Source organism: Muntiacus reevesi, chromosome 18 (genome assembly GCF_963930625.1).
Source record: "Muntiacus reevesi chromosome 18, mMunRee1.1, whole genome shotgun sequence".
Taxonomy (NCBI): domain Eukaryota; kingdom Metazoa; phylum Chordata; class Mammalia; order Artiodactyla; family Cervidae; genus Muntiacus; species Muntiacus reevesi.
In genome coordinates, this window is record NC_089266.1 from 52,516,868 (window position 1) to 52,535,611 (window position 18,744).

Below are 18,744 nucleotides of genomic sequence, written 5' to 3' on the forward strand. Positions count from 1 at the left end.
AGAAGTCCAAAAATATTAACAATTACGAGGATGTGAATCAACCTTAGCAATGCAGCTGACCATGTAATTTGGTACAACTTTGGAAAACAATTTGGCACTACTTTGTAAAAGTAAATCTTTGAAGATCTCACAATTCAGCAATTCCATTTCAAGGTATATAATCCATAGGTCCTCAACATAACAACTGGAGACAAGTAGAACATTCCAAATAGTGTTATTCCAAGAGTAAAAACTGGGAACAATCCAAATAAGCTTATTCTTACAATGGAATATTACACAGCAGTGCATATGAATGAAATATAACCAAACAAAGCAATGTGGACATTTAGAAAAAATGTTGAGTGAAAAAAGCAAATTCTAGAATATTCTGTACCATCTTTCATTTGTATAAATCTCATAAAAGCAAAACAAAGCAATATACTGAATATGTTAATATGTGATAAACTTGTTTTATGAGCAATGGAATGATAAACACTAAATTCAAGAATGTGGTTTCATCTGGGAAGAAGTGATGTGATGGAAAGCACCTATAGTCAGGTATAAGTTATTAGTACAGGCTGGTTCTTGAACAGTAGCATATTCATGAGTGTTCATATAGTATAATATAGTGTTTTATACCTTAGAAGCATTTTTATACATAATCTTTTGCTTGTTATAATTACTTATGCTGTATTAAAACATAGAGAAAAACAACATTCATATAATTTCAAGTTTGCAAATTAAATAAAATATATGGTACAATGTTTTCTCACAGTATTTTCAATTTGATTCTTATAATAAAGCTAGAGGGTTTGGGCCAGATATTAGTTCTAGGAAGTGTGTTGAGAAAAATGTCATGAGGCCAAGAGACCCCAGGTGTCTCATTCAAGATCACCCTTTGGTAAGTGATGGGTTAGGGTCTTCAACTGAAGACTTAAGACTCAGAATGCTGGGCAGTTTCCAACAACCCAGACTCATACCTAAATGGGGTACTAGGTAAAGGGGTCAAAATACAAAAAACCAAACTGCTGTTCTGGGGAGATGCTGTCATCCTAAGAAGAAAGAGTCCACCAAGAAGGCAGAAAGGAGGGTGGGACTTTCCAGAATGTTTCTGTAACAACACATCCTGTTGTCATAGGAATGTTCAAACAACCATTAAAAACAAAAATAAGGATATTATCCATTTTCCTAAAAATCTGAATATGTTGCTTAGGTTCACGGTGCATTTAGTTCTATGAGGACTGTCACAACACATCCATGAGATATGAACAGGGCAGACACAGCAGCTCTCTCTCCACTTTACAAGTGGAAAACAAGGCCAAAGTGATCTACCCACTGTCATTCCCTTGTACAATCCAACTGATATGAGTGTAATCTCTTCAGTGCTGCCTGCATCTCCCGGTTCATCAGGATGCAGATCATGGGCAAGCATGGGGTTCTTGACGGTGTGGCTGATGGATACAGCGTGGAACATGGAGAAAGAAGAGAAGGGCCTGGCACAGAGGTAAATGCTTGGAATGAAGACCATAGATACCATGAAAATGGGGGTGGTATGGGTGGAAGCTGCCTTCCTCCTCGCCTGCCCTGAGTGGGGCCTCAGCATCACCAGGATGGCTGAGTAGGAGACCAGGAGGAGGAGGAACCAGATGACATCCAGCATCCCACTGTTGCAGATCATGAGGAACTCCAAGACAGAAGTGTCAGTGCAGGCGAGTCTCAATACCTGTGGAACATCACAGTAGAAGTTATCTAGGACACTGGGGCCACAAAAAGGCAGTGGGAGCATCAGGGCCAGTTGGGAGATGGAATGAACAAAACCTACCATCCAGGCTGTCGCCACCAACTCCACACAGAGCAGAATGCTCATGATAGTGACATAGTAGAGGAGCATGAAGATGGCTATGTAATGGTCTGAGACTTTCATAGAGAGGAAGAAGGTCATGACACCGCCCAGAAAGTGGAGGAAGAAGACCTGAACCTCATAGCCCTGGTAGGAGATGTCTTCTTCTCAGTGAGGAAGTCCACCAGAATCTTTGGGGCAGGGACTGAGGAGAAACAGAGGTCTATGTGTACCCAGTTTCACAGCAGAAAATGTATGGGTGTCTGGAGCCTGGAATCAGAGGTCACTGTGAACATGATGAGGAGGCTTCCCATGAGAGTGGTGGTGCAGACAAACAGGAACACCAGAAATAAGAAGAGCTGGAGCTCCCGAGTCTGTGAGAACCCCAGGACAAATTCTGATATACATGAGAGAGTCCCTGATTCCATGGTGTTTTCTCCATACATCTAAAGAAAACACACCAGGAGAGAGATGCATTATTGCTCAGAGGCTCACTCAGATTGGGTGTCCAAGTCTCGATGATGGACTTTCATGTGCAGATCATAATACCTGGTGCTGACTTAATGGTCTTGTCTCTGGAGAGTTCACTAGTTGGTTCTGGAATATATATTCATCAGGGGCTTCCCAGGAGGCTCAGTGGTAAAGAACTTACCTGCCAATGCAGGAGACACAGGAGAGGTGGGTTCAATCCGTTTTGGGAAGATCCCCAGGAGGAGGAAATGGGCAATCCACTCCAGTATTCTTGCCTGAAAAATCACATGGACAGAGAAGCCTGGCAGGCCACAGTCCATGAGGTCACAAAGAGTTGGACATGACTGAGCAACTGAACACAAATACGAGTATATATTCACAAGATAGCGTAACGCTATCCAAAGACATTTTTGACCTGCCTTTCAAAGATTTAGCGTTATTTAACTTGGAGTTCAACAGGCCTGCACTTAAATTTCTATTTCCTTGATATTTGACTCTGGAGAAATTACTTAACCTCTTTGAGTCTAAGTTTCCACATTTGTATGGTAGGAATAAAAATGACTTTCGAAAGTCATTTTTATTCCTACCATACAAATGTCTAGAGGATTAAATAAAATAACACACAAGATTCCTAGAAGAGTGTCTGGAATAATAAATGGCAAACACTTTCCTCTGTGTAGTCTCCTACTCTAAAACCTCCTCCCTTCTATGAAAAGCTATTTTGTACCAAAATTTTTTATGCAGCAGTTACCAGATCATGTTAATGAACTTTTTGTGTTTCTGTATTTTCCATCCATAATTCAACTAAATGTTTGCACAGTGATAAATATGCATCTAGTAATTTATCATCTTTGCTGATAATCAATACTCAAAATCTTTTGGCTGCTGTGTAGGTGAATGTCTATAGGGAATGCCTGCCTTAACTGGTGTATATGGTCCCTTACTGGGTGAAGTAACAGAATATGTGGTGTGTGTGCTGAGACATGAGATGGGGGAGAGAGATTGTCTGGGTTAAAAAAGAGGTGATGGATCTTGTATGAAGGGGAATGGAAGAACTCTTCTTAATGAAACTAGAATTTTAGAAGATGTTATTGAATATAAGGATAGAAGAGAAAGGAAGATATTGATATAAGAGAAAATAGACAAAGCAATAAAGAGGGATGATTAATAGGAAGGGAGAGGAAGGAAGGGGAATGTAAAGGTGGAGAGGAGGGGAGGACTAGGAATGAAGATGAAGAGGACATGGAGGGTAAGAGATAGAGGTGACAAGTGACGGCTAAGTGCCCTCCTCACTCCCCTGCCTTCTCTTTCCACCCCCTTACCTGCCTCTTGCAATCTGTTAACCAATAGTGGTCATTTTAGTCTCACCCTTCCGCTTCCATCTGCATCCACTTTGCTCCATCTTCTATATCACTGTCACAGAGACCTTTCTAAACTGGTATCTGATCACCTTCCTTGCTCATTATAACCTTTAATGACTATCAAGGACTCACAACTTAAAACTCAGAATCTTAGATGTATATTAATATCTACAACTACACTTCTGGGATTTTAAAAAAAATTTCTACATTTAATGATGCTGATATTGGCTTTATATATTCACAGGCAATGTTTTAGGTACACACAAATTTAGAATTATTCTATCTTCTCAGTGCATTTCTCATCTAATATTATGAATTATCCCCCCTTATTATTTTAAAAAATTTGCTTTTCTAATATTAGTCTATCTACATTAGCTATTTTTGTGGGTTTTTTAAATCAATTAATTAATTTTCATTGGAGGATAATTACTTTACAATATTGTGGTGGTTTTTTGCCATACATGGACATGAATCAGCCATGGGTGGACATGTGTCCCCCCATCCTGAACGCCCCCTCCCATCTCCCTCCCCACCGCATCCCTCTGGGTTGTCCCAGGGAGTTTGTTTTTTAGTTAGTGTTTTAATGCTATGTATAATGATAGTATTATTTCACTCTATTAAATTACATTTAAGTTTTGTCTTGTAAGCTGCATAAAATTAGATTTAAAATTTTTATTCAATATAACAATCTTTGTTGTTTTAAGTGGGACATTTAGTCTGAATAAATTTAATGTAATTACTGACATACATGTTTATATTTATCATCTTAGTTTTTGTTTTCTATTAGTTCCACAGATTTTAAGATTCTTTTTTCTTTTTTTTAAAATAAAATAATCTCTATAATTTCTACAGTTCCCTGTCCTGAACACCCCTCCCACCTCCCTCCCCATCCCATCCTTCAGTGTCATCCCAGTGCACCAGCCCTGAGCACCCTGTATCATGCATTGATCCTGGACTGGTGATCTGTTTCACATATGATAATATACATGTTTCAGTTTTTTTGGATCTTTTTTCTTGTTTCTTTTTGAATAAATAAAGTAGTTTTGACTATTAAAAAAAAAAAACAACTCTGAGAAGCTGCCTAACATGCTTTGTGGGTTAATTCATGGTTCAAAAACATGCTTACATATGTGCATGCAACTCCCTCTCAGTGGGTCACACCAAGTTCTAAAACATAGGCTCCATCTACCTTTCTTATCAGTATCTTTGTTACCCAGGAACACATGGCTAGTCAGGAATCCATGGTGTCTAACATACGCCATATGTTTGGTTATTTCTGTAGCTTTGGGAATGCATTCTGTTTCCTGAAATACCTTCTACTATCTTCTCAGCCTTGAAGTCCTCAGATATCACCTCTGTGACTCCTCCATTTCTCACATGAAGAATTAATCCATTTCTCTGGGTTCTGGTTCCAATAACATTTTGTAAGTACATTTGTTACAGCTTTTATCATATTTTTCCTGTTCTTTCTCTTAACTGGATTGTAAATTCAATAATTTAGTAGCCCCAGCACCTATAATAGCAACTCTGATTTAGCATTTGATCAAATATGTTCCTATTCTAATGTATTAGGAGATAATTACGTGATCTTGTTAAATGTGACCTTGTAGAAAATTGAGGGGTGTACGACCTTACCCTTTGCTCTCAGCACTTTCCCTCCAAATCACAAGACCAAATGTTACTTGGTGGTTAAAAGCCTGGTTTTCACTTGCCACTTGAAGAATCTGTTTTGAATGCCTTGTATCCTCTGCATTACTCTTGAGGTTATCCTCAGACTTCAGACTGACTAGCATGGAGTCCATATCACTTGTTCATTCTTTACACTCTCCAAAAAGTGTTTCTGGATGCTTCTTACAGCTGCTTTATATGCAGGTGAGAAAATCCCAGTTTCATGCCTTCCTTCAGCCCAGAATGGGAAAGCATCTTCAGGTCATCCATCTTTTTAGAGATCCTTTATCTGCAGGATCAGTTTCCCAGTCAGTGCCCATACATCACCCATACAACAAGGAGAGTGACCCTAGGAGACAAGAGTATATCCTTGGGGAGAAACCACTGGACTCCCCCAGAAAGCAGGACAAGGTCCCTGCCCTCTCTAGCCTGGGTTCCCCAACCATCCCACAACATTGTTCTCATAGCTATATCATCCAAAGTATATAAAGATTTGGTCACTAAAGTAGAATATCCTGCAGAATATCCAAGAAGTATTTGGTCAAGAAAGACCCAATTCAAAGTACAGGTAAATATGTACTTTGATGATGGAAAATACTTAGGAACTTAACAAGTGATATCACTTCCAAAATACCATAGTGGGGAATGAGGCAGAGAGCAGGGAGGAGAAGAAACATAATTGTTTCAGATTTGACATAAACGTGTTGACCATTCATCAGAGATATTCACCCATAGAAGAGGAACTGTTTTAAGTTTTCCCTTGTGATGGTGAGATACTCTGAGTTTCAAATCACACCCATATCTCCTGCCTCAAAACCTGGGGTCAGAGGAACCAACTCCTGGCCAAGCTCTGCCTCTCACTTGCTGTTCATCATTGAGCAAGTCTTTTCTCTTTGAGCGTTCTCATTTGTAAAACTGTATAATACTACTATACCTACTATCAGTTTTGTAAGAATGAGACAAAAATCTGACAGTAGCTAATAAAATAGCTGACACAGGAAAATGTCCATAGAAACATTAGTTTAATTTCAACTGTCACACTCCATAAAGACCTTCCTCCACTTCTCACATGGAAAACAAATGTTCAGGGAGAAGATTTGTCATTTAAAATCAACCTATTTTAAGTTCACTCCCTAGTGGAAATCACTAGGCGCTTGCCTAATCTCTTCACTGCTGCCTGCATCTCCTGGTTCCTCAGGGTGTAGATCATGGGGTTGAGCATAGGGGTGATAACTGTTTGGCTGATGGACACAGCTTTGTCCATGGGAAAAGAGGTGAAGGGCCGGGCATAAATATAGATACAGGGAATGAAGACCATAGACACAACAATGATGTGAGTGGTGCACGTGGAAGCTGCCTTCCTCCTCGCCTGCCCAGAGTGGGACCTCAGCATCACCAGGATGACTGTGTAAGAGATCAGAAGGAAGAGGAACCAGATGAAGACCAGCATCCCACTGTTGGAGATCATAAGGAACTCCAGGAGGGAGGTGTCTGTGCAGGCAAGTCTTAGCACTTGTGGAATGTCACAGTAGAAGTTATCTAGGATGTTGGGGCCACAAAAAGGCAATGGGATTATCAGAATCAGCTGGACAATGGAGTGGACAAAGCCGCCTACCCAGGCAGCCACCACCAGCCCCACACACACTTGAGTGTTCATGATGGTGACATAGTGGAGGGGCCGGGAGATGGCTATATAGCGGTCATAGGCCATCACTGAGAGGAAGAAGACAGTCCCACCTCCCAGAAAGTGGAAGAAGAAGATCTGAGCCATGCAGCCCTGGTAGGAGATGGTCTTCTTCTCAGCGAGGATGTCCACCAGCATCTTTGGGGCAGTGACTGAGGAGAAACAGACGTCTATAACAGCCATATTTCTCAGCAGAAAATACATGGGTGTGTGGAGCCTGGAATCATAGGTCACTGTAACTATGATGAGGAGGTTTCCCATGACAGTGGTGGTGTAGACAAACAGGAACACCAGGAACAAGAAAAGCTGGAGTTCCTGATACTGTGAGAACCCTAGGAAGACAAATTCTGATATCCATGTGAGGTTCCCTGAATCCATGATGTCTTCTCCATACTCCTAAGGAAAACACACCAGAGACAGAGAGGCATGAAGTTGCTTGCTCTCTTAGTGCTCAAGGGGTCAGTTCAGTGGCCCAATCAATGTGAGGGACATTCTCGTGTACAGATTACAATACCAAGTGCTGATTGAATGACTGTCTTACAAAGTTTACTAGCTGGTGCTGGAATACACGTATGTGAGTTATCTTAAAGCCATCCAGACACAAGCCACCTGCCTTTCCAAGATTCAGTGTAATCTCATGGTGGGAAGACATTTAGAGTTCAACAGAACCAAAATCATATTTGAGAGCTATTTCCTTGGGATTTGGCCTTGAGTAAATTACTTAATCTGAGTCTCAGTTTTCACATCTGAGAGAAATACATTTTCCTTATAGAATTTGGCTTAAGGGATTAAATAAAATAATGTATAAATTTCATAAACAGTATTTAGAATAATAATTGTTAATCACTCTCTTCTGTGTAGTCTCCTAGTCCTTGAAGGTTACTTTCCATTTACAGTTAATAGAAATAATGGCATCAATAATGGCAAAATAATCTGGCATCAATCATATTTCATGCAACAGTGAACACATCAGAATGTGTTAATGGACTTTTCATGTGTCTATGTTTTCCCTTCACAATGCAACCATAATGTGCTAGACACATAGGTCTTGATTTCCCAGTTTAACTGTGCCCTGCAGTGCCCATAGTCAGTAATCAAAAAGTACCTGGTGTTAACTGCTAGGTGGGTGAAAAACTATTGTGGTTTAGGACATGTGAGGGAGCCTCTGGCCACAGTGGCACACCTGCGACATTCCATTTCTTTCCATCCCCAGGGTAAGTGACCCTTACTGGATGAGGCTTCCCAGATGATAGTGGAAAAGTGGCAAAGGGGTAAATATTTCATTAGTGGAGAAATAGATAAATACATTGTTTGAAGGAGACAGAGTTCTTCTGAAAGGACAGCAATTTCAGATGGTAGTAGTATTGATCCAAGTGTAGAAGAAAAAGTATTAAAGTAAAAGAAAGAAAGAAACAAAGAGTTCAGAGAGAAAGGAAATCATAAGGAAGGAAGATAGGGGAATATAATCGTGAAAAAAGGAGACAGGAAAAGGTGGTGTGGCAGGGGAGGGAGTGGGAACAAAAATGAAGGACTCAGAGGGCAAGAGATAGAAGTGACAGGTGAGGGTTAAATGCCTTCCCCATGCCTTCAGTTTCCTCTCAATCTCCATCCACTCTCACTTGACCTCCTGAAATCCTTTCTCTCTCAGGGATCACTCCCTTTTTATTTTTCCCTTTCTCTTTCATTCCAGTACACCTTCTACACAGCTTTCCTGAGACCTTTCTAAACGCTGATCTGATCACGTTCCCCTCTCACATCTCTTCTTTAGTGATTTCACTAGAGCCCCTTAAGAACCACATTTAATGTTTTGTGGATCAAGTCAGGGTAGAAACACATACATATGCAAGCAACTCGGCATGTCACACAGGGCTCTAAATGTGAGCGCCATCTGCTTTCTAACCAGTAACTCTGCCTCTGATGAACCACTAGCTCTTTAATGAATTAGTCTTAAACATCGGAGAAGCCAATGGCACCCCACTCCAGTAGTCTTGCCTGGAAAATCCCATGGATGGAGGAGCCCGGTATGCTGCAGTCCATGGGGTTGCTAAGAGTTGGACACGACTTCACTTTCACTTTCATTTTTCGCTTTCATGCATTGGAGAAGGAAATGGCAACCACTCCAGTGTTCTTGCCTGGAAAATTCCATGGACAGAGGAGACTGGCAAGCTACAGTCCATAGTGTCACAAAGAATAGGACATGACTGAGCAACTAACATACACTCACACACACACACATCTGAAACAAATCTCTGTTACAAGTTTATCATCATTCATTTTTGTCAGCTTCTCCCCTCAAGCAACTATGTCATAATTTCAATATCTTGGTAATCCCAGAACTTGGAACAACAACTCTGATACAGCACATGCTCAATAAATATTATCAAATTAATGTACTAAGTAGGTGATTAATTATGTGGATATTTTAAAAGTGATTTTACTTATCCTCCATTCCTTATCTCATAAGGCCAGATCTATACTTGGTTGCTAAAAGTACTGGGTTTTACATGCAACCTGAAGCAGCTGTTTTAACAGTGCATCCCTGCTCCCAAATTTCTTCCCAAGGCTCTTCTCCAACATTAGACTTAGTACCATCAAGTCTAGGTCACTTTTTTATTCTCCTCACCCTTGAACAAGTGTTTCTAATAACCTAACTGTTATTGACCTATCTGAGGGTGTGGAAACCCTCAGGCTCTCACCTTCCTTCAGTCCCAGATGGGAGAAGAGAGTTCATGTCCTACACTTTCTGGGAGACTCTCTCCATACAGCCTCAGAGTTTCCTGATCTCTGGCATCACTGGCACACATGAGTCATGACCCCAGGGAAGAGCACGTATTCCCAGGGAGAAATTATTGAACTGATCTAAGTAAGCAGAGCTGGAATGATCCCACTGGGGGCAAGGGAACAATGGGAGCTATTAAAAAGTTTCTAAGTCCCTCAAAAACACTTACTATTTGAGAGGGCTGCCTTGAGGACAAAAAAGCAAGAAAAACAAAACAGAATCAAACACACCACACATAAAACCAAAGGAAAAGAAAAGCCAACAAGGACATTGAAAATTATAGAGATTCATGACATGTAAGATTAGGTGATCAAAATTTGAAAAACTAGATTCTCTGAAAGTTTCTGGGAGTTTTGGAAGGACCCATTTCAGAGAGCAGTGTTTCACACTATAAGCATGAACCCGAATCACATGAAGGGGATGCTGAACCTAAGATTCAGTATCTCTTGGATGGCTGAGATCTACAGAGAATTAGCATTTCTAATAACTTTTCAGGTGGTGCTAATGCTACTGATCGGGGGCCACAGTTTGAGAATGACTTAGAGTTTCACTGCTCTTGTTAGCATGATGGACAGTTTCTTCCTCACATTATTAAGACCATTGGTTTGATAGCTTGCTTTTAAAAAATTAATTGATCTTGGACAACAAGATAGGTGGGAAAAGGTTTGTATACTACCCTGGAAACAAACCCTATAGATTTGTCATTTATTTTACCAACCCGATCCCAAGGTCGACTCCCCATGTATATCCAATTCTATTGCACCATCTATAAATGCATTATGAATGCATAATATATATGAATTACTACTCAATTAAGTCCTTCCTTTTATACAAGGACTAGTACATGAATTGTATATACATTCCTTATATATACATTCTTTATACGTTATGAAGAACTGTTTAGATAATTTTTATTATCTTGGTGTAGAATAAAAACTGTGAGTTCTTAGAGACAGTTTTCTGTTTTACATGAGATTTCCAGCATGATCTGAATTCTTTTGTTACAAATATTTATACACAATCCCTCTGGCTTATTTTTAAAAGTATAAGAATTAGTGGCTTTTAAGTACAAGAGATTCTAAAAACACTAGTTCTTCCAATGTTTAGAGTTTCAGTTCATTTTAAACTCCAGTCTTTTCTTAAAATAGCCTGCATTGATTCTGAAGTGAATAGGTCTTATCAATTTCCTTTAGTGTCAGATGTCATTAACTGCAACTTTATAAAATTAGCTAATTAAATCACCTGGATTAATTAATTATGATTCTGATTGAATTCTCAATAAAAAAAAGTCATTGTGTGGGATGCATGAGACAAGTGCTCGGGCCTCGTGCACTGGGAAGACCCAGAGGAATCGGGTGGAGAGGGAGGTGGGAGGGGGGATCGGGATGGGGAATACATACAACTCCATGGCTGATTCATGTCAATGTATGACAAAACCCACTGCAATGTTGTGAAGTAATTAGCCTCCAACTAATAAAAAATAAATAAATAAATCTGAAGGCTGGTAAAAACTTCAAAAAAATAAAAATAAAGTAAAATTGAAAAAAAAGTCATTGTATCTTCTGTTTATATATTTCTTTTCTCAAGGCACATAGAATGATAAATTATCTATTAAGCTACATATCAGCCTTAAAGTTGATTCTTCAGAGTGGGACTATATATAATTTATCCATTTTAGAAAGATGATTCCAATGTTTTATTGTTTTGGAGTTACTTGGCCCATTGTGAAAATTCAATAAATGTTAAAAAAATTAGTAAACAGAAACTTCAGTTAAGTAGAACTGGGGGGACAGAAGGAGTTCTCACATCCTACTACAACCTCAGAAACCAACAGGAAAAAGAAAGACTCCCTTTTTCCAGTGTAGACAATATAATAGTAAACACTGACAATAGATCAATAACCAAGTTATGTAAGAGCTTCTACATTAAAAAGAAAAAGCCTGGACTTCCCTGGTGGTCCAGAGGCTAATATTCCACCCTCCCATTGCAGGGGCCTGGGTTCAATTCCTAATTAGGGAACTAGATCCTATATGTTGCTACTAAAGATTCTGCTTGAGACAGTGAAGATCAAGGATGATCCCACATGTAGCAACTAAGACTGGGTGCAGCCAAATAAATAAATAAAATTTTAAAAAATACCTCGAGTTTAAAAACAAAGGCTATCATGAAATACCATTTTTTTTTTTAAAAATATTATTTTATTAGTTGGAGGCCAATCACTTCACAACATTTCAGTGGGTTTTGTCATACATTGACATGAATCAGCCATAGAGTTACACGTATTCCCCATCCCGATCCCCCCTCCCACCTCCCTCTCCACCCGACTCCTCAGGGTCCTCCCAGAGCACCAGGCCCGAGCACTTGACTCATGCATCCCACCTGAGCTGGTGGTCTGTTTCACCATAGATAATATACATGCTGTTCTTTCAAAACATCCCACCCTCACGTTCTCCCCCAGAGTTCAAAAGTCTCTTCTGTACTTCTGTGTCTCTTTTTCTGTTTTGCATATAGGGTTATCGCTACCATCTATCTAAATTCCGTATATATGTGTTAGTACACTGTAATGTTCTTTATCTTTCTGGCTTACTTCACTCTGTATAATGGGCTCCAGTTTTATTCACTTAATTGGCAAAAATTAAGAAGTCTGACAATATTAACTGTTTACGACAATGTGAATCAACAGGAACACTTGGTGCTGCTGATGACCATGTAATTTGGTACAACTTGGGAAAGCAATTTTGCACTACTTTGTAAAGGTAAATCTTTGAAGATCTCATGATTCAGTAATTCCATTTCAAGGTATATAACCCAGAGCTCTGCAACATGACAGCTGGAGACAAGTAGAAGAACATTCAAGAGAGTGTTGTTTCAAGAGCAAAAACCAGGACCATCCAAATAAGCTTATTCTTACAATGGAATATTACATACACAGTAGTGCAGATGAGTGAACTACAGCCAAACAAAACAATATGGACATTTAGAGGCAATGTGGAGTAAAAAAAGCAAATCCCAGGATATCAGGTACAGTCTTATTTATATAAAGCACAAACAAAAAATAATAAACTGATTATGTAATATTTGATGAAATTGTTTTTATAAGCAATGGAATGATAAACACCAAATTCAAGAACATGGTTTCACCTGGGGAGAAGTGATGTGGTGGACAGCACCTATAGGCAGGTATAAGTTATTAGTACCATCTGGTTCTTGAACTGAAGAGCATGTTCACATAATATAGCATTTTATAACTTAGAAGCATTTTACACATAAACTTTTGCTTGTTATAATTCCTTATACTGTATTAAAATCTAGAGAAAAAAACTGGTTAAATATATAACTTCAAGTTTGCAAATTAAATAGAATATAGTTATATGGTACAGCACTTTCTCTTTCTCACACACACACAAAAGAAAAGACTGGTGAGGACTCAGCCCATGAAGAGCCATGGACTCTTTGTTACTGCAGTCTCCAACTCTCTTTTCCCTCTCTAGAAAAGCAGTCTTTTTCTCTTACACTGAAGCACTTGCACATGGCTCACTATGGGTGCAGACCCTGAACTGCAATTCTCTGCTGATCCTGAATAAACCCATCTTTCTTGGGTAAATATTTGGCTATCTAGGTTTTAGATCAATTTGTTAACAGAACTGAAGGTTATCCTTTTTAAGAGTAGGAGAGAAGTAAAAGACAGATTTGGTACACCTCTATGCTCAATTCTGAGGATACAAAAATAGGACAAACATTCTCCTCTCAAGAACTCACAGGTTGATGGGGAAAACAGATCTAGAAACACATAAATACATTTCAGAGAGGAGATAGCTCTACCTCAGAAGAGTGTCTGGAATAATAAATGGAGAACACTCTCATCTGTGCAGTCTCCTATTCTTAAACCTCCTCCTTTCCTCGAATCTCTAACATATTTTGTACCAAGATTTTTCATGCATCAGCATTTGTAATGAACTTTTTATGTTTCTATGTTTCTCCCTCCATAATTCAACTGTAGAATCCAGAGGAATGAATATGCTTCTTATAATTTATTTGTGCCCTACAGTACCTATCTTTGCTGATAGTCAATACTCAAAAAGTATTGCCTGTTGGGTGGGTGAACAGCTATAGGGAATGCCTCCCCTCAGTGGTGTAGGTGGTTCCTTACTGGGTGAGGTAAGAGGACAGATGGTGTGTGCGCTGAGATGTGAGGGTAGGAGAGAGATTCTTTGGGTTCGGCAAAGGGTGATGATCTTCCACGAATGACACTGAAAGAGCTCTTCTTAAAGAAATGAATTTTAGAAGATGTTACTAAATACAAGGGTAGAAGAGAAAGGAAGATTATGAAATAAGAGAAATAGAATAGAAAAGGGAATAAAGAGGGGCGATTAAGAGGGAGGGAGAGTAAAGAAGGGGAAGGGAAAGGTTGGGGTGGGGGAAGACTGGGAACAAAGATGGAAAAGGACGCAGAGGGTCAGAGATAGAGGTGACAAGTGAGGGTTAAGTGGCCTCCTCGCTCCCCTGCCTTGTCTCTTCTCGCCACACCCACCTGCCTCCTGCAAACTGTTGTCCATCAGAGATTATTTTAGTGTCATCTTTCCACTTTCATCTGCATCCACTGAAGTCCATGTTTTACATCACTGTCACAGAGACCTTCATAAACTTGTACCTGACCGCTTTCATTCCTCATTATAATCTTTTAGTGACTATCAAGGACTCGCAGCTTGAAACCTAGACTCTTAGAAGAGACTAACATTCATTGTGGGTTAATTCAGGATTCAAAAACATGCTTTAATATGTACATGTAACTCTCTCTCAGTATGTCACACCAAGATCAAAATGTAGGCTCCATCTACGTTTCTCATCAGTATCCCTGTTACCTGGGAAGTGATTGCTAGTCAGGAATCCATGGTGTCTCACATATGTCATATGGTTGGTTATTTCTGTAGCTTTAGGAAAGCATTCTCTTTCCTGAAATACCTTCTACTACCTTCTCAACCTTGAAGTCCTCAAATATCACCTTTTCTGTGACTCCTTCTCCATTTCTCACATGCAGAATTAATTCATTTTTCTGGGTTCCAATAACACTTTACAAATACCTTTGTTACAGCTTTTGTCATATTTTTCCTGTTGTTTCTCTTAACTAGATTGTAAATTCAATAATTTAGTAGCCCTAGCACCTATAATAGCAACTCTGATTTAGCATTTTCTCAAATATGCTGCTATCCCAGTGTATTAGTAGATAATAATGTGATCTTGTTCAACATGACCGTGTGGAAAATTGTGGGGTGTATCACCTTATCCTTTGCTCTCAGCATCTTCTCTCTAAACCACAAGACCAAGTGTTACTTGGTGGTTAAAAGCCTGGTTTTCACTTGCCACTTGAGGAATCTGTTTTGAATGCCTTGTGTCCTCTGCATCACTCTTGAAGTTATCCTCAGACTTTAGGCTGACTAGCATGGAGTCCATACCACTTGTTCATTCTCTACACTCTCCAACAAGTTTCTGGATGCTTCTTACAGCTGCTTTATATGCAGGTGAGAAAATTCTAGTTTCACACCTTCCTTCAGCCCAGAATGGGAAAGAGTCTTCAGGTCATCCATCTTCTTAAGAGATCCTTTATCTGCAGGATCAGTTTCCCAGCCAGTGCCCATACATCACCCATACAACAAGGAGAGTGACCCTAGGAGACAAGAGTATATCCTTGGGGAGAAACCACTGGACTCCCTCAGAAGGCAGGACAAGGTCCCTGCCCTCTCTATCCTGGGTTCCCCAACCATCCCACAACATTGTCCTCATAGCCATATCATCCAAAGTATATAAAGATTTGGTCACTAAAGTAGAATATCCAAGAAGTATTTGGTCAAGAAAGACCCAATCCAAAGTACAGGTAAATATGTACTTTGATGATGGAAAACATTTAGAAAATTAACAAATGATATCACTTCCAAAATACCACAGTGGGGAATGAGGCAGAGAGCATGAAGAAGAACAAATGTAATTGTTCCAGACTTGACATAAAAATGTTGACCATTCATCAGAGATATTCACCATAGAAGAGGAACTGTCTAAGTTTTCCCTTGTGATGGTGAGATACTCTGAGTTTCAAATCACACCCATATCTCCTGCCTCAAAACCTGGGGTCAGAGGAACCAACTCCTGGCCAAGCTCTGCCCCTCACTTGCTGTTCATCATTGAGCAAGTCTTTTCTCTTTGAGTTTTCTCATTTGTAAAACTGTATAATACTACTATATCTTCTGTCAATTTTGTAAGAATGAGAGAGAAGTCTGACAGTAACTAACAAAATAGCTGACACAGGAAAATGTCCATAGAAACATTAGTTTAATTTCAACTGTCACACTCCATAAAGACCTTCCTCCACTTCTCACATGGAAAACAAATGTTCAGGGAGAAGATTTGTCATTTAAAATCAACCTATTTTAAGTTCACTCCCTAGTGGAAAGCACTAGGTGCTTGCCTAATCTCTTCACTGCTGCCTGCATCTCCTGGTTCCTCAGGGTGTAGATCATGGGGTTGAGCATAGGGGTGATAACTGTTTGGCTGATGGACACAGCTTTGTCCATGGGAAAAGAGGTGAAGGGCCGGGCATAAATATAGATACAGGGAATGAAGACCATAGACACAACAATGATGTGGATGGTGCAAGTGGAAGCTGCCTTCCTCCTCGCCTGCCCAGAGTGGGACCTCAGCATCACCAGGATGACTGTGTAAGAGATCAGAAGGAGGAAGAACCAGATGAAGACCAGCATCCCACTGTTGGAGATCATAAGGAACTCCAGGAGGGAGGTGTCCATGCAGGCAAGTCTCAGCACTTGTGGAATGTCACAGTAGAAGTTATCTAGGATGTTGGGGCCACAGAAAGGTAATGGGATCATCAGAATCAGCTGGACAATGGAGTGGACAAAGCCGCCTACCCAGGCAGCCACCACCAGCCCCACACACACTTGAGTGTTCATGATGGTGACATAGTGGAGGGGCCGGGAGATGGCTATATAGCGGTCATAGGCCATCACTGAGAGGAAGAGGAGAGTCCCACCTCCCAGAAAGTGGAAGAAGAAGATCTGGGCCATGCAGCCCTGGTAGGAGATGGTCTTCTTCTCAGCGAGGATGTCCACCAGCATCTTTGGGGCAGTGACTGAGGAGAAACAAAGGTCTATGACGGCCAGGTTTCTCAGCAGAAAATACATGGGCGTGTGGAGCCTGGAATCAGAGGTCACTGTAACTATGATGAGGAGGTTTCCCACGACAGTGGTGATGTAGACAAACAGGAACACCAGGAACAAGAAAAGCTGGAGTTCCTGATACTGTGAGAACCCTAGGAAGACAAATTCTGATATCCACGTGAGGTTCCCTGAATCCATGATGTCTTCTCCATACACCTAAAGAAAACACACCAGAGACAGAGAGGCATGAAGTTGCTTGCTTGCTCTCTTAGTGCTCAAGGCCTCAATTCAGCTGTCCAAGTCAATATAGTGGACTTTCTTATGTACAGTGTCCAATACCAACTGCTGACTGAATGACCTCGTCTCTGGAAAGTTTACCAGTTGGTGCTGGAAAAAAACATATGTGAGTTATCTTAAAGCCATCCAAAGACACAAGCCACCTGCCTTTCCAAGATTCAGTGTAATCTCATGGTGGGAAGGCACTTAGAATGAAACCAAACAGAATCAAATTTAAGAATTTCTATTTCTTTGAGATTTGGCCTTGAGCAAGTTATTTAATGTGAGTCTCAGTTTCCACATCTGAAAGAAATATGTTTTCTTTATGGAAATTGGCTAAGGGATTAAATAAAATGACACATAAGCTTTCCAGGACAGTATTTGGAATAATAAATATTAATCACTCTCCTCTGTGTAGGCTACTCTGCTCCAGTCTCTACTACATTTTTTCACCAGTTGTTTTTCCTTTTTAAATATTAATTTATTTAAAAAACCTCTTATGTTTTATGTAACTTAAAGGCTAATTTTCAATTAGAGTTATTAGAAAGCATGAATATTGTATCAATCATTTTTCATGCAACAGTGAAAGCAACAGAATGTTCATGAAGTTCTCATGTGCCTATGTTTTCCCTTCAGAATTTAATCATAATGTGCTAGACACATAGGCTTTGATTCCCAAATTATTTGTGCCCTGCAGTATCCATCTTTGGTTATGGTCGGTAATTAAAAAGTGCATGCGTGTGTGCATGCTATGTCACTTTAGTCATGTCCAGCTCTTTGCAACCCCATGGACTGTAGCCCCCCCCCCCAGGCTTCTCTGTCCATGGGATCTTCCAGGCAAGAAAACTAGAGTGGGTTGCCATTTCCTACTCCATGGGATGGGATCTTTCTAACCCAGGGGTCTCTTGTGACTCCTGCATTGGCAGGCAGATTCTTTACCAGTGTGCCACCTGGGAGAGAGAGATCCAGTTTTAGCTGAACTGGTTAGGAACTTTTTGCTGTTTATGGGGCTAATCCTCAAAGCAGAGAATGTCCTAAATATTCCAATTTAGGTGGTGTTAACTGGGGTTAACTGCTACATGTGTTAAAAGTTATTGGGGTTCAGGACATGTGAGGGAGTCTCTGGGTACACCTGCACATCTGGGACATTCCATTTCTTTCCAGCCTCCAGGGTAGGTGACCCTTACTGAACGAGTCTCCCCAGATTATATGTGGGAAAATGGCAAAGGGGTAAGTATTTCATTAGTGAAGAAATAGATAAATACATTGTCTGAAGGGGACTTAGAGCTCTTCTGAAATGACAGCAATTTCAGAAGGTGGTATTGATCCAAGGGTAGAAGAAAAAAAGTGTTGAAGTAAAAGAAAGTGAAATAAATGAAGAATTCAAAGGAGAAAGTATATCATAAGGAAGGGAGCTGGGGGAATAGAATGGTGAAGGAAGAAGATATGGAAAGGTGGTGTGACAGGGGAGTGACTGGGAACAAAAATGAAGAAGGACTCTGAGGGTGAGAGACAGAGGC

General features: G+C 40.1%; 2 protein-coding genes and 1 pseudogene across 2 annotated transcripts; all 3 read right to left on the reverse strand.

Moving 5' to 3' along the window:
* Nucleotides 1–1,317: 1,317 nt before the first annotated feature.
* Nucleotides 1,318–2,247, reverse strand: LOC136150070 (olfactory receptor 4D2-like; annotated as a pseudogene).
* A 4,198-nt stretch (nucleotides 2,248–6,445) lies between these two features.
* On the reverse strand, nucleotides 6,446–7,381 carry LOC136149788 (olfactory receptor 4D1-like). Its single transcript, XM_065910355.1, has one exon. It carries the CDS (start codon nucleotides 7,379–7,381, stop codon nucleotides 6,446–6,448), a length of 936 nt encoding a protein of 311 aa, XP_065766427.1.
* An 8,829-nt stretch (nucleotides 7,382–16,210) lies between these two features.
* Nucleotides 16,211–17,146, reverse strand: LOC136149790 (olfactory receptor 4D2-like). The gene has a single exon (XM_065910357.1). It carries the CDS (start codon nucleotides 17,144–17,146, stop codon nucleotides 16,211–16,213), a length of 936 nt encoding a protein of 311 aa, XP_065766429.1.
* Between the last annotated feature and the right edge of the window lie 1,598 nt (nucleotides 17,147–18,744).